This window comes from Erinaceus europaeus, chromosome 17 (assembly GCF_950295315.1).
Source record: "Erinaceus europaeus chromosome 17, mEriEur2.1, whole genome shotgun sequence".
Lineage (NCBI taxonomy): Eukaryota > Metazoa > Chordata > Mammalia > Eulipotyphla > Erinaceidae > Erinaceus > Erinaceus europaeus.
In genome coordinates this window covers 17582873-17609020 of record NC_080178.1, presented here as the reverse complement: position 1 = coordinate 17609020, position 26148 = coordinate 17582873, and the positions used below count along the sequence as shown (strand labels likewise).

At 42.2% G+C, this 26148-nt stretch overlaps 2 protein-coding genes across 9 annotated transcripts in view; one reads left to right on the top strand and one right to left on the bottom strand.

Annotated features, from left to right (window-relative positions):
• EXT2 (exostosin glycosyltransferase 2) overlaps positions 1-26148 on the top strand; it is a 221277-nt gene that overhangs the window by 83721 nt on the left and 111408 nt on the right. The window lies entirely within an intron of this gene.
• On the bottom strand, positions 8035-8698 carry LOC103110019 (large ribosomal subunit protein eL30-like). Its single transcript, XM_007519157.2, has one exon. The coding sequence runs from the start codon at positions 8633-8635 to the stop codon at positions 8225-8227; it is 411 nt and encodes a 136-aa protein (XP_007519219.2). The 5' UTR covers positions 8636-8698; the 3' UTR covers positions 8035-8224.

Genomic DNA, 26148 nt, shown 5'->3' with positions numbered 1-26148 from the left:
ATTTTATTACAATTTCTGTTCACTGTGTTTACATTATTATATTTATTTGTAAGAATGACTTCAGAATTAAAAAAAATATTGTCTCTATTTATTTAATGGACAGAGACAGCCAGAAATTAAGAAAAGGGGGGGATGATAGAGAGGGAAAGAAACAGAGAAACCTGCAACACTGCTTCACTACTCACGAAGCTTTCCCCCTGCAGGTAGACTGAGAGCTTGAACCTGGGTCCCTGTACATGGTAACATGTGCACTCAATCAAGTGCACCATCACCTAGCCCCAGGGTAAATTCAGAACTTTAAAATCTTTATGGGTGGCTACTTACATGCTTGCTTATGAGATTTCTCTATTTCTAGAAATATAACTTCAAGTCTATTTAGTAGAGTGTAAACAGTCAAACTGGATGCACTTTTGATATTCACATGGTATGAAATTTTGGAATCATTTTCTTTTTTTAAATATTTTATTTATGTATTCCCTTTTGTTGCCCTTGTTTTATTGTTGTAGTTATTATTGTTGTTGTCGTTGTTGGATAGGACAGAGAGAAATGGAGAGAGGAGGAGAGAAAGATAGACACCTGCAGACCTGCTTCACCGCCTGTGAAGCGACTCCCCTGCAGGTGGGGAGCCGGGTTCGAACTGGGATCCTTATGCCGGTCCTTGTCCTTTACGCCACCTGCACTTAACCCGCTGCGCTACAGCCCGACTCCCCATTTTCTTTTTTTTATATTTATTCATATATTTCCCCTTTTGTTGCCCTTGTTCTTTATTGTTGTTGTAGTTTTTATTATTGTTGTTGTTGATGTTGTCATTGTTATATAGGACAGAGAGAAATGGAGAGAGGAGGGGAAGACAGAGAGAGGGAGAGAAAGACAGACACCTGCAGACCTGCTTTACCGCCTGTGAAGGACTCCCATGTAGGTGGAGAGCCGGGGGCTTGAACCGGGATCTTTATGCCAGTCCTTGAACTTTGCACCCCTTGTGCTCAACTCGCTGTGCTACCGCCCGACTCCCTGAATCATTTTCCTTCTAACTTTTGGTAATTTAATATTTAATGTGCCTCTTCTGTAAGTAGAATGTAATGTTTTATTTCAGTTTGAGGGCAATGGAGTTGACTCAGTAATAAAATGCATGGCTTGCACATTGATGGTCCTAGGTTCATTCCCTAGAACTGCCTAAAAAACAAGAAGACACAAACAAACAAAAATGGAATCTAGAACATCATTAAAGTGAAATAGGCAGCTGGGCATCCAGGGTCAGCGCAGGGGATTTGTCATGAGCTGAGACACTGAGCTGCTGCTTTTATCCTAGTAGCAATTATATAAAAACAAAAAGTGAAATGGTTCTCTGAACCTTCTCCATCACCCCATCCTTATGAAAAAAGTATAAAGATTGTTATAATTTAATTAATTGGGATGTACAATTTGCTTAAAGTAATGTAACTATGAATATATCTGGGTTTAATCTACTACCTGACTTTTTTTTCCCTATGTTTCAACTGTCTGGAATTCTTATCTTTCACTTTTTGTGCTCTCTTCTTCTTCTTTTTTTTTTTTTTAGTTTTATTAGTGACTTAATAATAATTTACAAAATTATAAGATAGCAGGGGTATAATTCTGCACCATTCCTACCACCAGAGTTCTGAATCCCCATTTCCTCCAGTGGAAGCTATAATAACTCTCCTAAGGTTGCATTTATGGGCTGACTATTATTTCTGTTACTATCTGTTTATACTTATGCATATTTGCTCATTTTTGTATGGTCCTGCCTTCTCTTCCTTTCTAAATCACACCTACACCTATTACTATGTCTGAATGTCCTTTTTCCCACCTCTCTCTCTCAGTCCTGATGGAATTGGAGTTCAGAGCCCTCTGGTCATCTTCCCTATCATTTTCCCCCTCTGGGAGTATGGATCAAAATTATTTTTGGGGTGGGTGCAGAAGGTGGGAGTTCTGGCTTCTGTAATTGCTTCTCCACTGGACATGGACATTGGCAGATCGATCTATAGCCCTGGCCTGCTTCTGTCTTTCCCTAGTGGGATAGGGTTGTGGAGAGATGAGATTCCAGGACACATTGCTAAAGTCATTTGCCCAGGGAAGTAAGCATGAAATCATAATAGCATTTGTAAATTGGTGGCTGAAAGGTGATATAAAGATATAAAGCAGGACAAAATGGTTAATGAACAAGAACCAAAAAGTAGGAATAGAGCAGATGAGAATAGGGATCTTAAGAGTGGAAAGAAGTAAGGAAATCTATTATAGTCTATTATTAATTATATATGTTCCTAGGGGCCCATGATTTTTGTGGTTTTTGCTTGAGTTTGATAACTACCATGGAGGTGGACAAAAGTATTGTCTGAGAAGATGGTGTCAGAGTTGAGAAAAAGACTAGAAACTTGAATTAGGGCAGAGAGTAGCTCCCAAACTCAGAAAATTTATGAATAATCCCATGAACCTGACCCAGGGCCCATATATATTCACATTTAGCACAGGAGTCTGTGTAACCTCTGAGTCTCTGTCAGTCTGAGCTCGCAGTTCATGGTCACAGCTGGGAACATTCTAGGCTGCACTCATTTCAGGAACAGTCTTCCTCGAGCGTTAGGATAGGATAACCCAGCCTCCCTTTAGAGGGTGGGGCAGTTCCTACCACTGCTACTTTAAAGGGAGGCTAAGTCCCTGGAGTGGCCCACGAGAGGACTTAAGATGGCATTCCTGGTGGAAGTGACCAGTGCTGATGGAGAGAGGGCTCTACTAGAGGTCTAGGCTCATCCTATCTATGTGGGACTCCATAGATTCCCTAACTAGGGCTCCAGATGATGGGGTGGCAGACCAACTTTTAAAAAATTTTTATTTATAAAATGGAAATATTGACAAGACCATAGGATAAGAGGGGTATAATTCCACACAATCCCCACCACCAGAATTTCGTATTCCATTCCCTCCCTTGATAGCTTTCCTGTTCCTTTATCCCTCTGGGAGTATGGACCCAGGATCATTATGGGGTGCAGAAGGTGGAAGGTCTGGCTTCTGTAATTGCTTCTCCACAGTGATCCTCCCTGGAGATATGTCAAAATAATTAAATTTACCAGGAAAATATAGTGTTGGGTATTATTACCACATCAACATAATGAATTCTGCCTCCATTTCTAACATTCTGCCCTAGTTATATGCCTCCTGATTAATAATGATTCTTTTAAACTTTCTGCTTACTTTTTAATTTATTTTGAAAGACAGATAGAGAGGGAAAGAAAGCAACCAGAGCACTGCTCAGCTCTGGCTTATGTCAGTGTGGGGGATTGAACCTGGGACTTGAGAGCTTCAGGCATGAAAGTTTTACAAAACCATGTTACTATCTCACATCTATCTTTAAAAAGAAAAAAAGGTATGTCATATGTGATTCTAGGGATTGAACTCAGGACCCTGTGCTCCAGAGTCCAAGGCTTCACTTCCCAGGTTACCATTTTATTCTACTGTTGTAGCTGCAGATTAAAAAAAAAAAAAAATCCATTAATCTCACTAGAGTTTATTCTTAATTTTGGTCCATTTTAAAAAAAAACTCATCTATATTTTTGTTTTAAAAATAGTACAGCTGAGCCCATATTTGATCTAAAAATTAAAGTAAAATAAGGCATATTACAGAAGTTAATCCCTGTTCCAAGGGGCGTTTACTTTCAACTCCTCTAGGCTTCCTTTGATGTTGATCTTTTAACTCCCCATAAAGTGCTTATATTACGTGCTATCTACTTTGGAGTTATAGACATTTCCTTTTTATTTCTTTTTAGTTAATGCTTTTTCTCTTGTTCTCTCTTTTTTTCTCTGCATGTTTTTCTCTCCCATCTTACCAGCAGGTCTCTATTATCATCTTTCATTAAAGTACTGTTGGCTTTATGCATTACCAGGGCAATAGAAAAATGGTTTTCAGCTTAACTAAACAATAAGCCATTAAGTCATTGTTTGTCTTTATTTTAAAATCTCTTTATAAACAGACTTGATGGGTCTAGAACTCAAATAAATCCCTCTCTCCATTGTTACCAGTCATTTCTATCAGAAACAACAAAATAGACCCCTTTGTGGGGCCCCCATAGGATCTTGCCCTCAACTTGGATCAATAATGGTAGAGAATGTTCGGAGGATGGACAGCATACTCTATGCTACACCTGAGGAAGATGGGTCGATACTGGGGCAGCTTGGAATGTTCCTACTCATGACCACAGAATGTGAGCTCAGATCTAGAGGAATGTAGAGGTCACACAGGCTCCTAAGCTGATTATGGGCCCCAGATCACATCAAATCAATGGGGTTTACAGTCAACAATATTTATACCCCTTTCCCATACTCTCTTCCCTGATCCAGCTTTCTGGTCCTTTTTCCAGCCATGACATCATCTCTCCAGACAATAAATAGGATCCACCTGCATATCAGATTTCAGGCTCAGGAAAAAAAACAAAACAGAACAAAAAAAACACTAGTATAGCTACAGGACCTTTGAAACATAACTAAAATATGCCTACTAGCTATCTACAAAATGGAGGGACCCCCCCCCCCCAACACTTCATCTGCACTATTCCAGCCTTTAGGTCCATGATTGGTCAACAATTTGTTTGGCTTTGTATGTTAACTCTCTTTTCAGCCACCAGGTTCCAGATGCTAGCAGGATGCTACCAGACTTCCCTGGACAGACAACCCCACCAATGTGCCCTGGAACTTTGCTGCCCCAGAGCCCCTCCCCACTAGGGAAAGAGAGAGACAGGCTGGGAGTATGGATTGACCTGTCAACGCCCATGTTCAGTGGGGAAGCAATTACAGAAACCAGACCGTCAACCTACTGCATCTCAAAATGACCTTGGGTCCATACTCCCAGAGGGTTAAAGAATAGGAAAGCTATCAGTGGAGGGGATTGTATACGGAGGTCTGGTGGTGGGAACTGTGTGAAGCTATACCCCTCTTATCCTATGGTTTTGTCAGTGTTTCCTTTTTATAAATAAGAAATTTTAAAAAAAGAAGGAAGAAAAATAAGAAAACAAAAACAAAAAATCTCTTTATAATTTCTCTTATTATTATCTTTATTTATTGGATAGAAACAGTCAGAAATTTAGAGGGGAGGGGTGATAGGGAGGAAGAGAGGCAGAGACACACCTGCAGCCCTGCTTCCCCACTCGCAAAGCTTTCTCCCTGCAGATGGGAACCAAGGGCTTGAACCTGGGTCCTTGTGTACTGTAACATGTGCACTCAACCAGGTCTACCACCACAAAGCCCCTCTTTACAATTTCTGATGGGGGGGGAGGGGGAGGGGGAGGGAGAGATGTCACTCTGGCACATCCAATGCTGGGATTGAACTTGGTACCGTATGCTTGAGAGGCCAGTGCTTCATCCACTGTGCCATATCCCAGACTGTCATTCTTTCCTTTCTTCTGAAACTTGTTTATTTTCCAGGAAGTTCATTGCTACCACATCTATCCCCCTTTCTTAGCCTTCCATGTTCCTATCACTAAGGTTTACTGAATTCTCCAACACAAGAGTAGAGAAAGTCATCAGACCCCAGTAAACTATAGTGCTTGCCACTAGCCTGCCTCTGTCCTGCCCTCCGCCCCCAGCTTCAGTCTGGATTATTGCTCTCTAAACCTCACAATCTCTTATGCAGGGGTCATCCTGAATTATCATTTCACCAAGATTCTGAGAATCGCCTTCTTCTGTCTCCTTTATTGAATTCATTGTTTCTAATCCAATAACTTCCCAAGAAAGGGAGCACTGGGTGGTCATTTTTCTGTTACTCTGTTACTTGCATGTCTGAAAAAACTGTTTATTCCGTCTCACTTTTGATTAATATTAGGTTAGTGTAGAGTTCTGTTGAGATGGGCTTTTTCAAGGGTTGAGAGCATTGCTTGATAATGTTTTTTTTTTAAAAAAAAAAACAAGTTATTCTAATTTCTGATCTTTTATGATGCGTTTTTAACTGTTTGGAAAGTTCTGTGTTCTGAAATTTTATGGTGGTATGCTTTTGAGTTTTTTTTTTTCTTTTTTTTTTTATTCACTGGGTACGAATTTGAACCTTAAAATGCTGGACACGCACATACATTTTAAAGACTTTTTCTGTTTTGTTTTTTTTGTCTGATTTCTTTCTTTCTTTTTTTCTTGATAGCAGAGCTTTTTTTTTTAAATTCACAGAGTGAAATTGAGAGGGAGGGGAAGATAGGGAGAGGGAGAGAAAGAGATAAACACCTGCAAACCTGCCTCACCACTTGTGAAATGACCCCCCCCCCACACACACACACACACAGGTGGTGAACCAGGGGCTCAAGTCAGAATCCTTGCACAGGTCCTTGTGCTTTATGCTGTGTGCGCTTAACCCATGCGCCACCACCCGGCCCCATTTTCTCTTTTCTTATGGGACTCATTACCTAGATGGCGAAAATGCTTTGAGGCTCGTGGGCTTTGTGTTCACTTTTCTCTAGTTGCTTGCATTGTTTCCTTTGAAATCCACCCCGAGTCCTTTCCTTTCTGCCCTTCGTATTGAAAACATTCTTCAAATAGTTGATGGTTCTTGGTAGCTGCCCTTGCTTAAGGGTGAGGCCCTGGAAGCAGAGGGGAAGCTCTGTGAACAGGGGAGGAAGGCTTCTCTTCTGCTGAGCTTTACTGCAGTTACAGGAAGGGGGACTCAGATGTTTGCCCAAATACTGATGTTGCTGGATTGTTGCTGTTAAATTGGCTCATTGATCCAGATGCTAGTCTTTTCTGCCCCTGGGAGTCGAAGAGACAGGATGGCTACATTTGGGGCTGCACCTATTTTCGGAGCTGAGTAGAGGAAGGACATGGGTCCTCTTCTGTTGTATTTGTGATCAGATGATCTGCTGTGTTCAGTCGGGTGTTAGGTGTCTCAGATTAGGGAGCCTGGTTCATTTTTTTCAGAGCATAAGCCCTCCCCCCCCCCCCCCAAGGCGGCAGCAAGGGAAAGAAACCTGGAGAGCAGGCTGTGACATTCCTCCTTGGAGAGGCACTAGCTCTAATTTCTGAGTCTCTTAATGTCATAGTGTTAAGATTTCCCCCCACCTCACCTCTGCTTCGTTAGTTTTACGTTCCTTTAGCTGTCTTTGATTTGATTTGTTTACTTGCTTAGATTAGATCTAAACATTTTAAATTCACTTTTTTTTCCCTTCAATTTTAGATTTCTGTTTTGACATAAAATTTTCAACTCACAGTTTCCAAACTAATGCGGAGTTCGGGACACTCTTCATCTCTATTCCTTACATGTTCACATTTTGCCACATTTCTGTTATTTCTCTTTTGTGTATGTATTTTTTTTTTTTCTCCTGGACCTTTTGGAAGTTGCAGTATGATGCATGCACCTTGACCGCTGACTGCTTCTTAAGTGGAATCACAACAGTTATCAAAATGATTATAAAGAAACATTGACATTATTTATTTAGCATCGTGGGTGTGTGTGTGTATGTGTGCATGTCTGTCTCTTTGGGGCCTCATTTGTGTGCTATTTCGTTGCTTCAGGTCACTTTTTTTTTCCATTTCAATAGAAGGGGGTGGGGAGACACCACAGTCACAGCACCTGTCATGTGAGCTGACCCTGGGTTCCTGTGTGTGAGGAGGCACCATCCTACATGGTGAGTTTTCCCTAGCTCCTCTTTAACACCTTTTTAATCTGGAGCAGTTTCTGTCTTTGTCTTGCCATGATGTTTTCTATCTTATTTTAATTTTATTCACCAGAATACTGCTCAGCTCTGTTAATAGAATTGAACCTGGGATTTTAGATCCTTGGGCATGAAAGTCTTCTGTATAACTATTATGCTATGCCCATATATATATATATATATGTATTTACCAGATCACTTATCAGCTCTGGCTTATGATGGTGTGGCGGGTTGAACCTGGAACTTTGGAGCATCAGGCATGAGAGACTTTTGGCATAACCATTATGCTATCTACCCCTGCCCCATTAATATATAGATACATTGGGGGTGATAAGGAAAAACAGGTCATTTAATACTCTTTGCCACAAAGATTGGTGGACTTAAACTTAATTGTAAATTGCAGTACTAGTTAAAACTAGGTATTGAATTTTGTCTCAAACACATACACATACCAAGCAATAGTGTGGAATTGTAAAAATCAAATATCTTACAAGCAACTAGAAACTAGTATGTTACAGTTGTTATTTTCCCCCAAAGTCTTGTCTAACCTATCTTCAGAAAAAAATATATCAAGATATAATAAATAGCTAAAACAAATACAACGTTTTAAAAACCTCTTCACACTTTATTACAGAAAAATCCTGCATGGTTCCCTTTTCACCAGTCTGTTCTGGCTTGTTTCTGATGATAGCAGAATCACCTGGACCAATGATGGCCAGTGTGCAGACTCTGTAGTATTTTCCACATGCTGTGCCCAATTCAGTATTATTGCGACTGTAGTGATAGACACCAGTTTTGGCCAACATGGCGTAGTACTCAGTTTCTGATTTCCTCAAGGCAGGGCAGTTGTTGGCAAGGATGGCCAGCTTGGCTTTGCCTTGTCTGGTCCTCTTCAGAGTCTGCTTGTATCCTAGCAAGTACTTCCTGCTTTTCATCACCAGTTGGAGCCTCGAGATGATCGGCTCCAGCGACTGTTTCATCTTCTTTGCGGCCACCATCTTCTTGCTTTAAGTGCGGGACGGCCCCCCAACCAAGAGCAGCCGCCAGGATGGCAGGAAAAAAGAAAAAGCCATGAATATATATATTTAATATTTATTTATTCATTTACCCTTTGTTTTTGCCCTTGTTGTTTTATTGTCGTGGTTATTATTGTTGTTATTGATGTCTTCGTTGTTGGATAGGACAGAGAGAAATGGAGAGAGGAGAGGGAGACAGAAAGGGGGAGAGAAAGATAGACACCTACAGACCTGCTACACCGCTTATGAAAGCGACTCCCCTGCAGGTGGGGAGCTGGGGGCTTGAACTGGGATCCTCTCGCCAGTCCTTGTGCTTTGCGCCGCCTGTGCTTAACCACTGCGCTACCGCCTGACTCCCATGAATCTATTTTTAAGAAAACATCTTAGTTATTTGTTTGCTGTCCCTTGATCTTAAATGTGTCTGATGCTTTTGCATCAAATGATATGCTTCAGATTACTGACATTCAGGTTGTGCGTTTTGATAGGAATATGAAAAAGTAATGTGTTCTTGTATATATCAGATTGGCGAACACATGTTATTAATTTGTCCCATTGCTAGTGATGATAACTTCAACCAGTTTTCCACTGGGACTCTCTAATGTAAGGCCTTTTTTTCTTTTAAGGTATCTTGTGGGGAAAATGCTTTCAAACTGTATATATATATGCTGTTCCTCCTCAAACTTTCACCCACAAATTTTCAGCGTCCAATGATTTCTCATCTGGATCAGTTGTTAGATGGCTCCCAAATGGTGGTTTCTTAATTCCCAGCCTTTCAGTGCTTTAGGGAATGATTTTTCTTCTCTAACCTGGGAGTTCATATTGTTAATCCATCTGGGTATTTCTCAAGTCTTTTTTCTTTGAAGATCACATATCTGTTATTCTTACAAATCTTTCCTTTTTGGAATCCTGTATCCTAAGTAGGGATCCATATAATCTGCTATGCATGTTAAGCTTCTTTTCATTCTGTCATGATGTCTCTAGCTTGTTTTCCCCTCTTACTGTCTGTATTTTATCTCTCTGTACTGCATCCCTGTTTTGCTCCTTTCTTCAGCTGTGACCAATGTGTTTTCTCCTCTTACCTTGAAATTTAAATTTCAGTGCTTATTTCTAGAAGTGCTTATTTCTAATTCTATGTAATTATTTTTAAATCTGTCTTCCTGGGTATTTTTTTACACACTTGCTGTTCATTGTGCCCTCTTCCTTCTCTGTATGTTTCTAAGTTCCTTTCTATCTTTAATTATTTGAAATCATTTATTTTTTTTCCAGTTGCCCAGTTGTTAAATTTAAGGTTTCATTGTATCATCTGTGTACAGCCCATTGCACTATTCCATTATATGCTCTTTAATTTTGGAATATGAGTTCATCGTCAGTGAGATTTTCTGTGGAAATCTTTGTCACCTGTGTAATGGTATATTTCTCCAAAACTTTGCTTTTTGTCTTGTTTTGTTTTGCTTCTACTTGGTGCCCCAGAGATACTTCTGAGATAAAGCACTTTTTTTTTTTACATTGTGAAAACTAATGTTTATTGTATCATTTGCCATATAAAATTGAAATACAAATAACTATACATGTTTACAACATGTATCAGTTATATATTACTTCATAGTATAAAAGAACCACATACAAATCAACAACAGAGAATACACACACACACACACACACACACACACACACACATATATATTCCTTATCGAGGAGGAGGGGAAAGGATTAAATATAAATGTCCAAGAATTTCCAAAACTTATACTCAAGATAATTACAAAATTAAAACAATTTCTTGCATCACACTGTGAGAAAAGTACAAAAAGGGTTGATCTTACTCTGTGTTGATGACAAAGGTGAAACAAGAAACTTGACACTTTATTGTAAGCGTAAGAGAGTTATAGACACAACTGTGGAGGGACACTTTGCAGTATTCTTTAGATATTTAAATCTGAATTCCTTTGCACACATAAAGACATAATGTTAGCATTTATATTTCATTATGCATAGACCTCACTATGTTAAATTCAAATGAGTCGTACAGACTAATAGCAGTCTGAAAACGTATAACTATTGTAGATCCTTTAGCTTTTCTATAGATTTAACATGGAGTGATTGAAACTCAAATTGACAATGAGTGGCTAGTTCATGACTATCATCTCTCAAACTAATATTTTCATTCTGTTAGAACTGAACAAAGCTTTCTGTTTAACCCCTTCTATTATTCATGTTTTTCACTGAAAAGATTTATTTTACATTTGGAAAATTTACAAAGCATCTCTCTGGTTAATATTTTTACAATAGGAAATCTATATTTTTTAATACTTCCAATAATAAAGTAAATACAGAGACAAAATTGACATTTCCCTTAACACTCAAATATAACATTTTAAATAAAAATAAATATGTTGGAAAATCCTCAATTTTTTATTCCGAATGCACTAGATAGAATTTTGGAATCACATGTGCTTATTTTGGAAAGTGTACAAGGTGTCATATTGAATATGAAATAGTCATATACTAAAAGGCATTTTTAAAACTTTTCCAGAAGTGATTTTTTAAAATAAAAAATGATTTATTTGGGGGGTGGGGGAGTTAATGGTTTACAGTACAGTACAGAAATTGTCAAAGAGGTACACTTTCACATACCCCCAAAATAAGTTTGAGCAGCACCAAATTATTCCTCTCCACTAAGTCCCCTATTCCTTTCCTTTATCCTCCTCATCCCTCTAGAAGTGATTTTTTTTTTAATTTATAAAGTAAAAATATCGACAAGACCATAGGATCAGAGGGGTACAATTACACACAATTTCCACTTACCAGAGTTTTGTATCCATCCCCTCCCTTGAAAGCTTTCCTATATCCTTCTGGGAACCACTTCATGTTATAAAGTGATAGTTACTTATATAAGTGTCTTATTGTGGATAAATCACTTTTTAATGCTAACTTCTCAATTGGAGGTTTTCATATTACACAAGTTTGTTTAAATCTCAGGTCTTCCGGAAGGGTAGCCCCAAGCACCTCTAGTTCAAACTCACTATATAAAAGATGCATATTTTTGATTGCTTCTCTGGAATGGGGGAGGGACTTTCTTTTCACTAACATGCAGGACTCTTAAGAATTTAAGAAGTACAAATGTTTCATTTTGTTTTGTTTTGCCCAGAGCACTGTTTACCTCTGATTCTTGGTGGTATAAGGGACTGAACCTTGGACTGAACCTGGGACTTTGAAGCCTACGGCATGAAAGTCTCTTTGCATAACCACTATGCTATTCCACACCACATCCCACAACAAGGACTAAGTCTTAATGTGCAAGCTTTGTGTTGTCTCCCTTCCAATGCGCAACCACACACACCCCCCCCCTTCCTGCACTGGTGTTAAAAGCGGAGCCCTCACACCAAGGCAGCAGCAACCTCTGCCCCTCCCCCAGCCATGCATGGTCAGCCAACTGCTGTCTCCTTATTTTTGCTCCCCCTCAGTTCCCCTCTTCCTGTGAGCTCAGCTGTATATTCAAAAGGATTTTCTATTGTTGTTGTCGTTAAATTTTATCCTATATTTCCATGTGTTGTACAGCAAAAAAATCTTTGGAAAAAGAAAACTCCATCTGTTTCACCTCCCAAAAATGTGTTGAATTCTTGTCCACTGTTGTCTTCTACCTTTTTCTTCTTGCCCTGTGGGCTCATACCATTTTTTTTTAAGGAAGAAACAGACCAGACAGTAGACAAAACATATACTTTCTTGAAAGTCTAGAGAAATTAAGAGTTAGAAATGACTACACGGTAGGAGTTGTTCTCTCCACTTTGTGTCAACTTGAATGGCGGTGTTACACTCCTGTCAGCTCAGAGCTACAAAAGCTCTAGCTTTCTTGGTTATAACCGTGTTGGTGTTTTGAGCGCGACTGCCGCCGGGAGCTGTAACTTAATCAATCCCAAGTTCCTGTTTACCAAGCCAGAGAGGTCTTCCCCCATACCAGAACTGACCTCTGTAATATGGCTGTTGAGCTGCTAGCATACATTTCTATGTGGAGGTGGGATGGGGGGAGGGAGTGGGGAGACACCAGAGAATGAGCCTCTTTCAGACTGTCAGTATTTCAAGTCTGGGACAGTCAATTGAGTTGTATATTTGTTTTACCTCTCGCAGGAAAAACAGTTTAAGTCCCCGCGAGGTAGCATTCCTGAAGGCTTTGTCTCTGGCTTCTCCATCAACCTTGTTTTTTGACTCAAAATTAGTTAACTAGCTTCTTCATAGCAGCATACTTTCTGAAGTGTTTTCAGTGCACATATTAAGTTACAGAGGCAGGGAGGATGATTGTATGTTCAAGATCATTTTCCAACAATGATCCAAATCTTCTGTATTCCCAAACTGACCTATGCGTTTTACTAGAACAAGTATGGACTACTAAAATCAATGATGTGTTATTTTTTGCCCATATTTTATTGTATTTTCCCATTTAACTGATCAAACAGTATGTGAAAGCGTATCTATTTAGTGTGGTTTACTACTTGCAGACTGATAGAACTCATGAATTATTAAAAGCCTCAGCGTATGGAACCCACTCTTCCTTCATTCCAAATTCTTTGGATATGGCTTATGTTGGGCCAGTGAGCTGGCTTCTGTCCATCCCACAGATGGAAGCTGCAGCCAGGCAAGGCTTCTGGTAAAGGATTGGCTTCCTCTCTAAATCAGAGAGGATGAAATGTCAACTTTTTCCTTGACTACCTGAAAAGCAATTGGTGGCAAACCTTCCTGCTCTTCTTGACAGTAGTTTGGCTTTGGAGAAGAAGGGTGGGCATTCAGCCAGAGGTGAATTTCAGCACTAGATAAAGAAAAGAAAATTACAGAACTAAAACTCAAATAACAACTGGACTTTTTGGAGAAGAATTCAGATGTGTTTACCCTGTGAGCCTTCAGAGAACAACAGCTCAGAAATTTCCGAACTGCAAGGTTTCATCCCTTCTTTCCTCTTAGTGATGATCTGGGTAACTGGAAGCGGCTGGCTGGATCTGTCTTTGCAACGATTCTCTCTGTAGGGCTGGATTTAGGGACATAAGAACTTCTAAAGAACAGTGTAATAACTAGGAACTAACTAGCAATGATTAATCTTAAGTCCTTGAAAAGGACATTTTTGGAATCAAGCCTAGTTCCAGACCATTTATTAGTTTGACCTCCTACCTTACCTCTTTGGAGTCCTTTATTTTCTGTCAGGTGGGAATAACACTTATTTCACTGGGTTATTATACTAGTTAAGTAAAGCAATCCAGGTAGAAGCATTCTGTCAGTGTTGTGACAATAGAAAAAGCAGAGCATTGTTAATGGTAATAATGAAGTACTGATACTGTCTTATCATAGAGAGAAATAAATTTTAGAACTAGCTGGCACTCTGGAGAGGATAATTGAATTTTCAGGAGGTTTTTTTTTTTCCTTAGGAGGGGTAGACTTAATTATGTATTTTCTCTTTCATTAAAAGTCCTTTGTAATTTTTTTTTCCACCAGGGATAACACTAGAGCTTGGTGCTTGCATGACTCCACCGTCCCCAGCTGCCTCTTTTTTTTTTTTTTTAAGATTGAGTGAGAGACAGAGAAAGAGAGATATCTGAAATGCTACTGCTTGTGAAACTTACCCCCCTACTAGTTGGGACCACGGGGTTGTATATGAGTCCTTGCATTGTACTCTGCTAGGTGAGCCACCACCAGGCAGCTCTCTTTGTGGTCTTTAAAAACCAAGAGCTAGACAGTGTTTGTTGTTGTTGTTGTTTTGTTTTGTTTTGCTTACAAATGATGAAAGCAAGATTTAAGATTCAGCTCCCTTCCCTGTATTACAAATGAGGAAATGCAAGTTTGAAGAAGCAAGGTTGCTTGTTTAGTGCAGAGATTCCTAGCCCATCATTCTGCCTGTTATAACACACTGCCCACACTTTCACAAAAGCTGATTTCATTACACACACAAACATCACCCCTCGAATAGAAGACGCGACAGCACATAGATTGACAACCTAAGGAGGGAAAAGCTTCTGTCACTGACTGTATGATAGATTTGTTATGGTCTTTCTAGCTGGACAGCCAAGATACTGAGTGAAGTATTCTTTTTTATTTATTTTATGTTTTATTTATTTATTTATTTTCCCTTGTGTTGCCCCTTTTTTTATTGTTGTTGTAGTTAGTGTAGTAGTTGTTATTGATGTTGTTGTTGTTGGATAGGACAGAGAGAAATGGAGAGAGGAGGGGAAGACAGAGAGGGGTTGAGAAAGATAGACACCTGCAGACCTGCTTCACCACTTGTGAAGCAACTCCCCTGCAGGTGGCGAGCTGGGGGCCCAAACTGGGAATTCCACCATTCCTTGTGCTTCTCACCACATGTGCTTAACCCACTGTGCTGTCACCCGACTCCCTGGTGTTCTTTTTTTTAACCAGAGCACTCTTCAGCTTTGGGTTATGGCGGTGTGGGGGATTGGACCTTGGACTTGACTGAGTGAAGTATTCTAAAGTATTCTAAAGTGAAGTATTCTAAAGCAGTTAGTTGCAGCCTACATCTAAACTAGAATGAAAGTAAGATATTTGCTGCTTCTCTAAAAAGAATGAAGCTAGACATCCTAGGAAGTAGTGGGAGGCACAGGGAGGGGCTTTTGCTGTGAGCTTTTTTTTTTTTTTGCAGTTTGATGGCCTTGAACTCCTACCTGGGAACTGAATGGACTAGGGGACAGGGCAGCAGGATTGACAACCCACAACCTGTGCAGATGGGAGGATCTAACAGATCTAATAGACCTAGCAGCTTCTTGAGTGATGACCGGTAAACTCAGACTGTATCCTCCGTGAAAGAGCAAGGACAGGTAGACCTGTCTGTATTGTGTCTGGTGTTGAGAACTACATGCGTACGCCATCTTCACATGGTGTGGTCCAAATCCCCTCTACCCATATGGTCCAAATAAACCAAATGAGGAGAGACTTCACTGAAAATAACCCTGTGTTGATAGGGACCCACAGAAATAGATACAAAACCTCTCTAGTGGAACTCGTCTTCAATGGAAGTTTCAGTTCTTACCCACCCCCAAAGCTGTCTAAGAGAAACCAGCAGTTAGTTCATAATCAGAAATCGCAAAACCATAATGCCATGGGCCACTGTCATGAGAGACAACCAGAGAAGCAGACCTTCAGGTAGACTCCCCTGTAGGTGGGGAACTAGGGGACTCAAACTGGGATCCTTAACGCTGGTCCTTGCACTTTGTACCACCTGAGGTTAACCTGCTGTGCTACTGCCCAACTCCCCAGAATTCTTAAAGGTGCAGAGAGGGCAGTGGCTCACCTGACAGAGTGCACATGTTACCATGCTCAGGGACCCAGGTTCAAGCCCCTGGTCTCCACCTGTGGGGGGGGTGGGGGATGGAGTTTCATGAGCAGTGAAGCAGTGCTGCAGGTGTTTTTCTTTCTCTCTCCCTCTCTTTCCCCCTCACTCTTCCCTCTCAGTTTTTCTCTGCCTTTATCCAAAATCAAAGATTTTTTTTAAAAAGTTTAACAAAATATTTAAAAAAAAAAAAAGCATGGAGAGGTAAAATACAGAGACTAACAGAAATAGACAGTCTGTTTCTTTGAGGCTGGTTTAGGTGACTCGGGATTTGGGGGTATACATGAGCCCCAGTAGATGATACTTTTGTGACCCAGCTATGGTTCCACCTACTCCGGTCTATCATGTGGAACCCACCATGGCTCATCAGTCGTATGAATTCCAAGCTGGTAATGATCTCTTAGTTGAGTCTATAACCCTAGGTCTTTCATTTTCTTCATGTCCATGTGACTGTCTACTGTTTAGTCAGTGAGATTTAACCTTTAGTGTTATTCTTGTTTTTTTTTTTTTTTTTTTTCAGAACAATCAGCTTCTTGCTTTTTTTTTTTTTTTTCTCCTATGGGTGAGATGAGTTAAAGCTGTGAGTTAAGAAATAGACATCAGACTGGTCTGTAAGATACTGTAGCTAGAGGGTGGAGAAGTGACCCAGCTGGTAGAGTGCAGGTCTTGCACCCCTGAGACTGCAGTTTGACCCCTGGCTTCACATGTCCACGAGTAATGCTCTACTTTCTCTATATATAGTTCTAGGGGTTTTTTGTGTGTGATATACGCTGCATTGTGTCAGACTGCAAATAACTTTCAAGCCTGAGGCTCGGAGGTCTCAGGTTCCGTCTCCAGCACCACCAGCTGAGCAGTGCTCTGGTCTCTCTCTCTCTGTGTATGTGCTTCTTTTATTAAAATAATTAACTATTAAAGCAAGAAGGAGGAGAGAGGGAGAAGAAGAAAATACATCGGGTCTCTAATTATCCAGGTTCCCAGGTCAGCGCATGCCCAGTGTCATTCTGAGGTAGTTGGGCTGTGGAGATTTAATGGTTCAGGCAGCCTGGGCCACATTACTGATTACCCCTTTCAAATCTCCCAGTAACCATTAACATAAATATCATCTCACCATTTGAGGCCGGGGACACCACCTTTATGCACGTTAGTAACAGGATGCTAATGCTTAACCCTTGCGTTGCTCTGTTAGCTTCAAAGGCCTTGCCCTGTATACCCCATTCGATAGGGAGTCTGTTTGCAAGGGGGTCCTCTTTGTGAGAGGGGGACTGAAAGGGTTAACTCCTTTTGGGTTTGCCCTTTGACCCCTTCAGGATGAGAGGCATGATGAAATACTTTTCAAAGTCTTCAGTGGAAACACATCATGCATAATTGGAGCAAAAAAGAATAAATCAAAGCTCCCCCCCCCTTTTAGTCTGGTAATTCATAATTGAAACCACATTGAGGTAAAGGCTGATAACTTCAAAACAACCAAGGAAACTGCCTTTTCTATCAAGGTAGGGCTAGGTATGGCTACTCATTACCAGGGACTCAAAGGCTTCTGTATAAATGGCCAGTCCTATCCTCTCTTCCTTTTTTCTCTGACTTCTAACTGTTCTGTCTGGCCAAAATACCTTCATTTAAATCAGACATGGATTGATTCAAACATTTGTTTAATTCTCTTCTTGTCACATGAAGTTATGTATAGTGACATTTAAGAAAAAAAAAGGTCTTTGCTACAGAGAGTAATAGGAATTAAAATTTGAATCATTCTGCACTGAGTTTGATTTCTCCTGACCCTGGAATTTAGTTGGTTTAGGTTGCAAGAGTCCTTTAGTCAGTAATGGAATAGGATTTTTTTTTTTTTTTTGTCTTTCTTACTCTCAATTTTACAATCCTCAAGGAATTCCAGCAGGGATATCTAGCGAAAACCATTCACTCACCACTTTCCTCTTCTTTATTTATGATAAGTGATCTTGACCAGAGTGGTTTGGGTTGGACTTTTATAGGGCTGCCATGACCTTTCAACTGATAAAAAAGAAGGAAGGAAGGAGGGAGGGAGGGAAGAAGGAAGGAAAGAAGAGAAAGTGGAGAGAAAGAAAGGAAGAAACAAAGAAAGGGAGAAAGAGAAAGGGAGGAAGGTAAGGAGGGAGGGAGGAAGAGAACAAGGAAGGAAGGAACGAAGGAAGGAAGGAAAGAAAGAAAGAAAGAAAGAAAGAAGGAAGGAAGGAAGGAAGGGAGAGCCCCTAGTATTGCAACGGAGGTTCTGACATCTCCCTCTTTATGACTTGGCCAAAAACAACCCTAAGCCACTCGTGTAAATCTCCTCTTTCAAGGAAACCCCTTTGAACGGGGACTGTGAGTCTCCCATGGTACTCTATGGGGCATCTTGAACTCAAACTCCCTCTCAGCAGTTTGTTGCTCATTCAGTGCCAGACTCTCCAGAGTGAGCAACGTGAAAGAACTTTTTCTAATGCAGACATCATGGCCTGGCGGTTCCCCAGCTCCCGTGGCTACCTTGAATCACTCTCCTGTGATTATAGCTTGTCAGTCTAGATTTCTTAATAAAGCTTCTATATTGAAGACACATCCCGGGAGTTCAAAGCAAAGGGTGGGGAGGTGGGCAGGGAGTAAAGGAGGTATTTTGATAGACTGCCAGGACTCTTTCAGACTTTTCTCATCGTGGTCCCTCCTCCCATCTTTGAGTGAAGAGTTTTCACTGAGTGGATTTGAAAGTTGCACTGACAGCCCAGATTCCCAAGGTGCAGTGGCAGTAGGTGGGCTCCACCATTGTTTAGGGTTTCCTCTGCCTTTGCGTGGTTTCATGCCGTCCTTGCCACGACAGAGATTCCATCAGGCAAAAGTGTTCGCTGCCAGCATCGGGGGTCATTTTCCTGGCAGAAGTCAACATTCTGCGTAAATTATGGAGGTTTAAATTTGTTTGATTTCCTGCAGAAAGTGGGGTCAAGAGGTCCCAGACTGCAGACACTCTTCTTTGGTCAGCCAGCAGGGGGTCAGATCTTAAAGTATTTCAGAGGTGACTAAATGAACCGCTCTTCTCCCCACAAGGCTTTTCCTCCGGGGCTTAGTTTGTTGACCTTACCCAGCAGAGCAGAGTGCTTGTGCGAAGGTGCACACCCCAATTAAAGCTGCCTTTCTCCACGCTGCCACCATGCCTGCCAAGGCAAATGAGATTATGTTCATGGAGAGAAATGCAGTTGGCCTAGACACCTAGCATTTCTCGTTTCTGATCTTTCGGAATAAAGGCCACTGCGCTAATTTGTCAGGGAGAGAAAGTTTCAAAAGAAATGCACAACGGCCGAAGGAGCCCACTAAAAGTCTGACTTTCTAGAAACTTTTTTCACGTGAGGCATGACACACACTTCGTCTTCCTGACTCAGTTCCTCCCATTTCTTTGGCCCCCCCCCCCCCCACGTCCTTCCTATGCTCACCAGCAGATAGATGCTTGGCCTGTGGGTTCTCTGGTTCAACCTGCAGGACCCCTCTGTGCTCCTCTCCAGGGAGACAGAAGTGATCTCAAAGCCTGTGTGTATTTCCACAGAACTCTTAGACCTCACCTTAGTCCTTGCTCTCTTGTACTTCATCTTTTTGCCTGTTTTACCTAGCAGATTAGGAGCATTTTCAGGGAAGGAATTTGCTCATCTGTGTATCTTTTGATTCTGGGATTGTGTCATACATGCTCACCAAAATACAGACCAAGTGGGTTAATACTCGAATTAATATTGATAGGAATGATCGCTGAATTGTTAGTACCAGTACTTTAGCCGGCCAGGAGCTAGACTGAGGTGTGTTAGTTTCTTGGTGTTCATTTTAATTAACCTTCAGGAAGATCTGGGTTGAAAGCCGCCCTCTGCTGTGTATTTTATGCAGATCCCATTTAATGGGCTCACCACCCAAATGTCACCACCCAAAGAAAGAGACAAACCCTGTTTTATTGATGGAGAAACACAATACATCACGAAAGTAGTAAATGACACAGTCCACATTCAAACCCCTTGTTGAAGATCCCACTCCTACACATTTTCAGAGTATTTGAAAAGTTCTTATAAGATTCTTGAAAGTTCTTGATGTCAATCATGACCTGGCTCACTTAGCTCCAACTTTCTCAGCTTTTTAAAATATCTTTATTTATTTTAGTGAGAGATACAGACGGGAAAGAGAGAGAGGGAGAGGGAGAGGAGAGAGAAAGAGAGGACGCACCCAGAGTACTGATAAGCTCTGGCTTACGGTGGTGCAGGGGCTGAACCTGGGGCCCCAGTGCCCCAAGCATGAAAGTCTTTTGGGGAACCAAAATATCATCTTCCTAGCCGTTCTCAGTTTTTTTTTTTATTAGTGATTCAAGACTGTAGGCTAAGAAGGGCACAATTCCACACAATTCCCACCACCAGAGCTCCATACTCCATCCTTTCCACTGGAAGTTTCCCTATTCCTTATCCCTCTGGGAGTATGGATCAAAGATCTTTAGGGGGAACAACAGAAGGTGGAAGGTTTGGCTTCTGTAATTGCTTCTATGCAAAACATGGACATGCCAAGTGCATGTCGATCCATACCCCAAGCCTGTTTCTGTCTTTCCCTGATGGGATAGGACTCTGGGGAGGTGAGGCTCCAGGACACATTGGTGAGGTTGACTGCCCAGGGAAGTCAGATTGGCATCATGGTAGCATCTGCAACTTGGTGGCTGATATAAAATATAAAAGATATAAAGCAGGACAAATGTTTTTTTTTAATATTTTATTTATTTATTAATGAGAAAGATACATGAGGAAAGAGAAAAAGAACCAGACATCACTCTGGTACATGTGCTGCCAGGGATTGAACTTGGGACCTCCTGCTTCAAAGTCCAATGCTTTTTCCATTGTGCCACCTCCTGGACCATAGGACAAATTGTTTAATAAGTAGAAATCTTAAAATTAGGGGTCTTCATGTGGGAAGAAGCTAGGAAGTCTATTTTAGCTATATCTAAGGGACCCATGATTTTACTAATTTTCAACTGAGCCCAACAGCTAACATACAGGTGGGGTAAAAGTGTTGGCTGGGAAGATGGTGTCAGAGTTAAGAATGGGACTAGAAAGCTGGGTCATGGCAGAGAGTAGCTCCCAAATATGGGAAATGTATATAAATACCGATAACTGTAAACCTCATTGGTCTGATCTAGGGCCCATATCTATTCATGTTTAGCACAGGAGCCTGTGTAACCTCTGTATCCCTGTCAATCTGAGCTTTCAATTCATGGTCACAGCTAGGAACATTCTGGGCTGCACTCATTTAAGGACCAGACTTCCACAAGTACTAGAATATGTTGACCCAGCCTCCCTTCAGAGAGTGGGGCAGTCCCCACCCTGTTCTACATTGAGGGCAAATTCCTGTAGAGGCCCACAAAAGGGTTTATGATGCTGTTCCTGATGGAGATGACCAGTGATGGTGGAGAGAGGGGTCTGTTAGAGGTCTAGGCTCATCATATTTATGTTGGAATCCAAGGATTCCCTAACTTTGGTACAGTAAATCCTAACCATGGGATTTCCAAAGTAAACCAAGTTCTCAGATAATTTAGCTATAAAAATAATCATCTACTGCCTTCTTTTTAAATTTTTTAAATTTATTATCAGATAGAGACAGAGAGAAATTGAGAGGGGAGAGAGGGAAAGAGACAGAGAGTGACCTACAGCCTGCTTCACCACTAGCAAAGCTTTCCCCCTGCAGGTGGGAACCAGAGGCTTGAACTTGGGTCCTTGTGCATTGTAATGTGCACTCAACCAGGTGCGCCACCACCTGACCCCCATCTATTGCCTCCTTAAACTGTAAGACAGCAGGGAGCTTTCCTCATTCTCTGTAAAATCCATATTTTCCCCAGTCCTGGAACCTCTGGAGCTTTGCTTGTTTTCCTTCGAGCTTCTCTTGATTCTCTACCATTTGATACTCAACCAAATCAATACAACCAGTGACACCTCGACATACTTCACTTTGGACTGTGTCCACAGATACCAGACCTGGGATGTGTCAACCCTCCAGCTCCAGTAACCCAGTGAGACCATTTCTAGCTCATAGGAATCCCTAGTTCCATTCCAGATGGTACACTTCCTAGCAAAGTTACAAGACCTAGATATAGACCAGGGCCCAAGGAATAGGGCACATGTATCTGTAAGTTAAGGGATAATATATACCTTAAAGTACAAGTGCACAGTACTTTGCAGGGACCCAGCAAGCAAGTAGAAAGAACTATAAAAGACACCTGAAAGTACTTAATCAAATCTTTTTACTTAGGCCTAGATACCCTTCTCTCCTACTTCCTATTTCACTTCCCTCACCACTCTAACCTTGTCAGATAAAGTAAGGACCACAAAGCTGAAGGGAAAGAGACAAGCACACTTTAACAATGGCCCTTTTGGTCACTACCAGGCCCTTCTCAGTTTTAAGCATATCTGTGTACAGGTGCATACTAAGTCTTGGTTGTTAACAGCAGCTGTGGCTTCTACTTTTGAGATAGTTCAAACATAAAAATGAATAGGGAGGAAAAACCAGGAAAGTGAAAACAGTCTGTTTGGAGAGGAAAAAAAAGAAGTAGAGATTCTACAATCCTAAAACATGATCAGGTGAAGATAAAGAGGAGGGGAAAACTGTACCGCTGCTTGGTGTTGGGAGACACCCCATGACTGCTGTCACCCCACTTTCGAGATAGAGTCAAGCTGTGGACTTTGCAACGCCTACAGGATCAATTCTGGGCTACCACTTATTACCCATTAAATATAAGCACTATTGTTACCTGTTTGTTTTGACTAACCTCAAGGTTGTTAAGAATTAATAAATAAGATATGCTGATGGTTAAGCGATTACTCTATTAAGTAATGCCACCCCGAAAGGCAGTATCACCAACACAATTTTGTAGCTACAGAAACTGAGGGGAAAGAGAGGTTAAAGCTTCGCTCAGGTCACATAGCTGGTATGGGAAAGAACCTGGACCTCGAGGGAGGACTCATGATTTCAAGACTGACTCCAAACAGGTGACCTGCATGCACCTTGGTGGTGTATTTTTTTTTTAATTTCTTATTATCTTTATTTATTCATTGGATAGATGTCGTATGCTTTACATTGGTTTGTTCTAGCCCTCCTCCCCCTCCCCCCGCCAAGAGAATTGGATCAGTCCAATTAATTTCGTGGGCCTGCTTGGCCCCGCCCCAAGGAACCCCGAGAGAGAGTTCCTGAGTCTGAGAGTTCCAGAGTTCCTGAGTTCCAGAGTAAAAGAAAGAGTGCTTGCGCTGCTGCAAAGAGACAGCAGAGTTCTGTTTGGTGATTAGTTTGTCTTAGTTTATGAATCGTTGTTCCTGAATAAAGAAATACAGCTTCCCTGCCCAGCCGTTGTCTCTGCGTCTCTGTTACCCGCCATGAAGCAACCCGGCCGGCAAGAGCCTCCGAAATTTTAACAACAGTAGATAACATAATAGTTAAGTCCCAGGTTCAATCTCCAGTACCACCAGGGCTGAATGGTACTCTGGTAAAAAAAAAGAAAAAGAAAGAAAGAAAGAAGAAAGGAAGGAAAAAAGAAAGGAAATAAGGAAGGAAGGAAGGAAGGAAGGAAAGAAGAAAAGAAGAAAATCTGAATTAGAGGCCAGGTGGTGATGCACCTGGTTGACTGCACATGTTACAATGTGCAAGGACCCGGGTTCAAGCTTGTGCCTTTTTCCCCCTGCAGGGGGAAAGCTCTGCAAGTTGTGACACAGGGCTGCAAGTAAGTGTCTCCTCTATTTTGCTCCCTCTCTATCACCCCCTCCCCATTTTATTTCTGGCTGTCTCTATCCAATAAATAACTGAAGATGAATAAAGGAATACAGCTTCCCTGCCCAGCCGTTGTCTCCGCATCTCTGTTACCCGCTGTGAAGCCAGCCCAGACCAGAGCCTCCGAAAATTTTAACAACAAATGGCGCCCACGTGGACCTGACCTGCGCATCTCTCAGATAAGTAAAGACAATTTGGCTACCTATGCACGATGGCCTTCTCTTCTGCTTGTGAAGAGATCTCCAAAGGCCTCTGCTCTTTCTTCACGAGACTGTTTTGCTGTTTCTGGAACATTTATCTCTGGACCACTCTGTGGTTTCCACTCGCTCGGGCGAACTCAGAACAGCCAGCGGGAAGAGCCAGCGGGCGGGAGGCGAGGCGCGGAGCTGCTGTTTCCACCTGGTTAAACAGCCAGCCAGCCGGCTGCGCCCAGACAACCCCGCGCACCGCGCCCGCAGCTCCGCAGCCCCGCAGCCCGCAGGAGGCCTACGCCAGCACACAAAAGCCCCAGGAGCCCAATGCCAACATGCTGGAGCCCTATGCCAACACGCAAGAGCCCAAGGCCAGCACACAAGAGCCCCTGGAGCCCGAGGCCAACACGCAAGAGCCCGAGGCCAGCCTACAGGAGCCGAGGCCAGCCTACAGGAGCCGGCTCTCCACCGCGTGGCGCAGGGCACTGGACGCGTGATCCCTCCACGCTGCTCAGCCACTGCGAACAGGGCAGCAGACGTGGCAGGGCCATGGGGCAGGGCCGCGGCGGCCTATTATGGCCGCCACCCCTGGGCACCTAGGCCCACACCTTCTACAAGCCTGGCCTTCCTGCCCTCTTTCTATGAATTCTGGAACCATCCCGGGCCTCCTGGACCCCCGGGCTCCCTGCCGATACTGGGCACACGAGATCTCCAGCCGCTGGTCCGGTCTGAAGGCAGACAAGCTGGAGTACGCAGAGATTTGTGCAGAGATCGCAACCTGCAATTCCTAGAAGTGGAGCTGCACGGGAAGCCACCTCCGGATGGTGAACCCCCCCCAACAACTAAGACAGTACAGATTTAAATTCGTGTTTAAAATGACATGTCTTCGTAACAAAGGTTTCTCTCCTTGTGTATTAATGACCATGTTTATGTGTATGTTTAAAGTTTGGTAGACAATAGCTTTAAGGCTAAATTCTTACTAGTCAAAGTTAAATGAAAAAGGTTTTCAATATAATTCTAAAATTAACTTACATTTAAAGTCTGAGGTAAAAATTAGTTAACAATCAATATATTTTAACTAAGTTGGTCTAATCAAAAGGTTAAATAAATAGACTTGTTGATATGTAAAACACTACCTTCTCTATTAGAAATGGTAGATCGCACAATGGCTATGCTAATTATTCTCATGCCTGAGGTTTCCTCTCTGGCCCACACCTAGGGTGTGTCTCCATCTTGAATGGGTGTAACAAAAGGTTAAAAGACGTTGTTGATATGTAAAAGTCTCAAATTCCTTCTCTATTAGAAACGTTGGATCTTGCAGTAGATATGCTAATAACAAGTTTTGTTTCATAGTAAGTAAGTTGCAGCCAGCTGCCTGTGGGACTCTAGGCTGTTCCCCACCCCCATGCAAATGCCGGTCGAAGAAAGTACGCCCCCCAGAGGCAAGAAATGTTTTTTTTTTTCTGATATGGCCCCCTCAGGCCTTCCCTTGGCAACATGCTGGTTTTTGTTATATATGTTTCTGTTCACCCCACACCCTTGATACTATAGTCATTTAGTTAAAAAGAAAAGGGGGAATTGTCGTATGCTTTACATTGGTTTGTTCTAGCCCTCCCCCCCCCCCCCCCCCGCCAAGAGAATTGGATCAGTCCGGCCCCGCCCCAAGGAACCCCGGGAGAGGGTTCCTGAGTCCGAGAGTTCCTGAGTGCGAGAGTTCCTGAGTTCGAGAGTTTCAGGGTTACAGAGTAAGAGAGAGTTCCAGTGTGCCAGAGTTTCAGAGGGCTCTCAAGTACGAGAGTTTCAGAGTTCCAGAGTTGGAGGGTTCCTGAGTTCAAGAGTAAGAGGGAGTGCTTGTGCCGCCGCAAAGAGACAGCAGAGTTCTGTTTGGTGATTAGTTTGTCTTAGTTTATGAATCATTGTTCCTGAATAAAGAAATACAGCTTCCCTGCCCAGCCGTTGCCTCCGCGTCTCTATTACCCGCCCGCGAAGCCAGCCCGGCCGGCCAGAGCCTTCCGAAAATTTTAACAACAGATAGAGACAGCCAGAAATTGAGAGGGAGGGGGGAGATAGGGAAAAAGACAGAGAGACAGGTGAAGCACTGCTTCACCATTTACAAAGCTTTCCCTCTGTAGGTGGGAAGACTGGGGGTTCGAACCCGGGTCCTTGCGCATGGTGACGTGCGCTCAACCAGGTGTGCCACCACCTGCCCCACCCTGTGG